The 2,500-nt window shown below is 43.6% G+C and overlaps 2 protein-coding genes across 4 annotated transcripts in view; both read right to left on the bottom strand.

Annotated features, from left to right (window-relative positions):
• The window catches only part of LOC122244690 (uncharacterized), a 21,554-nt gene that overhangs the window by 18,822 nt on the left and 232 nt on the right, over positions 1-2,500 (bottom strand). Inside the window, exons 2-4 of one of the 2 annotated variants that reach the window (XM_043002662.2) lie at positions 2,270-2,304; positions 1,415-2,182; positions 1,171-1,292 (exon numbers count right to left, since the gene is read on the bottom strand). In XM_043002662.2, the coding sequence (XP_042858596.2) occupies position 1,292; positions 1,415-2,182; positions 2,270-2,304 (804 nt within the window). In that variant the 3' untranslated portion in view covers positions 1,171-1,291. Of the gene's footprint in view, positions 1-1,170; positions 1,293-1,414; positions 2,183-2,269; positions 2,305-2,500 lie in introns of those variants that run through there. The other variant, XM_086531156.1, reaches the window with a different exon arrangement.
• Positions 1-2,500, bottom strand: part of LOC147467610 (uncharacterized) — a 21,530-nt gene that overhangs the window by 18,822 nt on the left and 208 nt on the right. The gene's annotated exons all lie outside the window — the stretch shown is intronic.

Consider the following 2,500-nt stretch of genomic DNA (forward strand, 5'->3'; position numbering starts at 1 on the left):
GCACCTCTGGTGCTCTGAAGAGATTCTAGCCTCTTCTATTGGGTCTCGCCCTCCTTTATTTTTAAAAAAATGTAGGAAAATAGTCGTGGCATAAACCAGTGTATAGAGCGATTAAAGAGATCGAGATAAAAGATTGGATATAAGGGGGGGGGGATAGAAAACACATGGAAAGAGGGAGGGGAGAGAAGACTTCCCACTTTCTTCCCTCTCCCTCCTTTATTTGGTCTCTCTCTAGATAGGAAAATAAAGGAGGGAGTGGGAAGAAAGTGGGAAGTCTTCTCTCCCCTCCCTCTTTCCATGCGTTTTCTATCCCCCCCCCCCCTCTTATATCCAATCTTTTATCTCGATCTCTTTAATCGGTCTCTATACACTGGTTTATGCCACGACTATTTTCCTACATTTTTTTAAAAATAAAGGAGGGCGAGACCCAAGAGAAGAGGCTAGAATCTCTTCAGAGCACCAGAGGTGCAACTGGTCTACGAGTGGTGCCCGTCAAAGCTGCTTTCGAATCTCGTATCGTCATTACCAGTTATGCATTATATTTGTCAGATAACTATATAAAAATATGGAAGTTTTAGAATCTACAAGGTATATATATCCCTTTTAGATATGTATGAAGGGTCCATTAAACACCCACACCCCTCCTCAAGTTGGTTCAAATAGATGCACTTCCCTGTACCATTCAATTTTCCCCATCGAGGGTTATAAACCTAGAGCACCTACTTGAACTGCATACCAAGATGTATTGCATTTGCTTATACATCTCAAATATTTGCATCTTCAGTTCATGTGCTTCAGACAATTTCAACTCACTTAAAACTTGTTCTGCCGTAATAAACTAAACAGGTTTAAACCATGTCAATGCACGCCATTTGTTGGTAAAATGCAACCTCTACCCAGTCGAGGTAAACCAAAAAGCCAGAAAAAAATCACATGCCGCATCAACGTCTTAGTTGGCTGCGCCCAGAAATCTAGGCTGAGAACAAGGCAATTTCTAGTGCCTCTTGCACCCTGACGCTTTGCATTTCCTTGGACCAAGCTATGTTAAACCGAGTTATGGAGGCTATGTGGTCATAGCTATTGTGATCATGGTATTGGCACAGCCTTTACGGCGATTTACTAGCCACCATCTAGGTGGAATTACTAGAACAGGAGCAAGAAATAAGCAACTAGTATTAAAATTTATTAAAAATAAATTTGAGACAATTCGTAGATAAAGCCTCACTCTGGTCCACCAGGATGGCAAGCTGGTACACGGCCTCCTTCCCAGGACCTGATACTTGTGGGGAGACCTGTAAAGAAATTCATAATTATAGTCAAGCAGTAGAAAATATGCAAGACAAATCTAGATAAAACCGAGCACACCGGTTTGTAAACTAATGAAAGCTCCTTAAGCTTTTAGAAAAAAACTTACTAGGGACAAAAGCCATCAGGGATGTAGCATCGACTGAAGGGGTAATCACCGTCGTCCTCGTCATGGTCCTCCACACAATTCCCCACTCCTGCGGATTCAACCTTCCACTTGTAGCCGTCAGGGCACTGGAATCGGTCCTGGGTCATCTTGCCACCCATTACGTAGCATTCGAAGTAATTACGCCTGTTCAGCAAGTCTGGGTAGCGTCCCTCCTGTTGGCACACGAACTGGTAGAGGCAAGGATCCTCACACGCCCCCTTTTTCTCGTTGAACATCAAGCCACTGTTGCACGTGAACGACTTCTGCAGCCATCCACTGCTCAGAGGAATGCACTTGTTGTATTCACTACAATTAGTAGGATTAGCGAAGGTACCCGACATCGTGCATTGTGACGCATCGCTACTTCCACCCTTGCACTGTGCGGTGCCTTGGTCGAAAGTCATTCCATCTGGGCACTTGTAGCCCTCGGGTTTAGATCCCACGTTCTTGCAAGCGAAGAACCTCTGTGGATCATAAGGGTCTACTTGGAAGGAATTGGCAGTCTGACAGGTGCATGCCGCAGGTTCTCCCGGGTAGCATACACTCCCTCCAAACTCGCTCTTCATTGCACAGAAATGATTCTCGATGCAGCGGCGAGTGAAAGCTTGACCCTTCACACACATGACCAGAGTCTTGCAGTTTGCACAGATGAATTGATCAGGCCTGTCCTCACATAGATGCGAGTACGGGAAGTTATCTGGAGTAACGCCGCGTTCACCTCGCGAGACCCTGTAGAAAGGAGGGTTAGCATATGAAGAGCAAGTTGGATATAATACATTTCATTCAATTATGCCATTTGCGTGACAAAATACTTACTCTTCTGCCGTGACAACGGCAAGTCCAATGGCTACCTGGAAAGATATGCAAAACATATTTAAGCTAAGAAATGCATCAGGATTGGAATTCTGCAAGAGAAAGGGATTATGGATCGTTTTGAAAGCATTACAATAGAAACAGTTTCCGGTTAATTGTCATTAAGTACATTGTGAAGTGAATTTATATTTTATACATCAACAATATCAAAATATTTGTGTTAAGGAACTATAC

Source organism: Penaeus japonicus, unplaced genomic scaffold, assembly GCF_977035675.1.
Source record: "Penaeus japonicus unplaced genomic scaffold, GWHDUDI00000001_assembly GWHDUDI00000035, whole genome shotgun sequence".
In the NCBI taxonomy this organism is placed as follows: domain Eukaryota; kingdom Metazoa; phylum Arthropoda; class Malacostraca; order Decapoda; family Penaeidae; genus Penaeus; species Penaeus japonicus.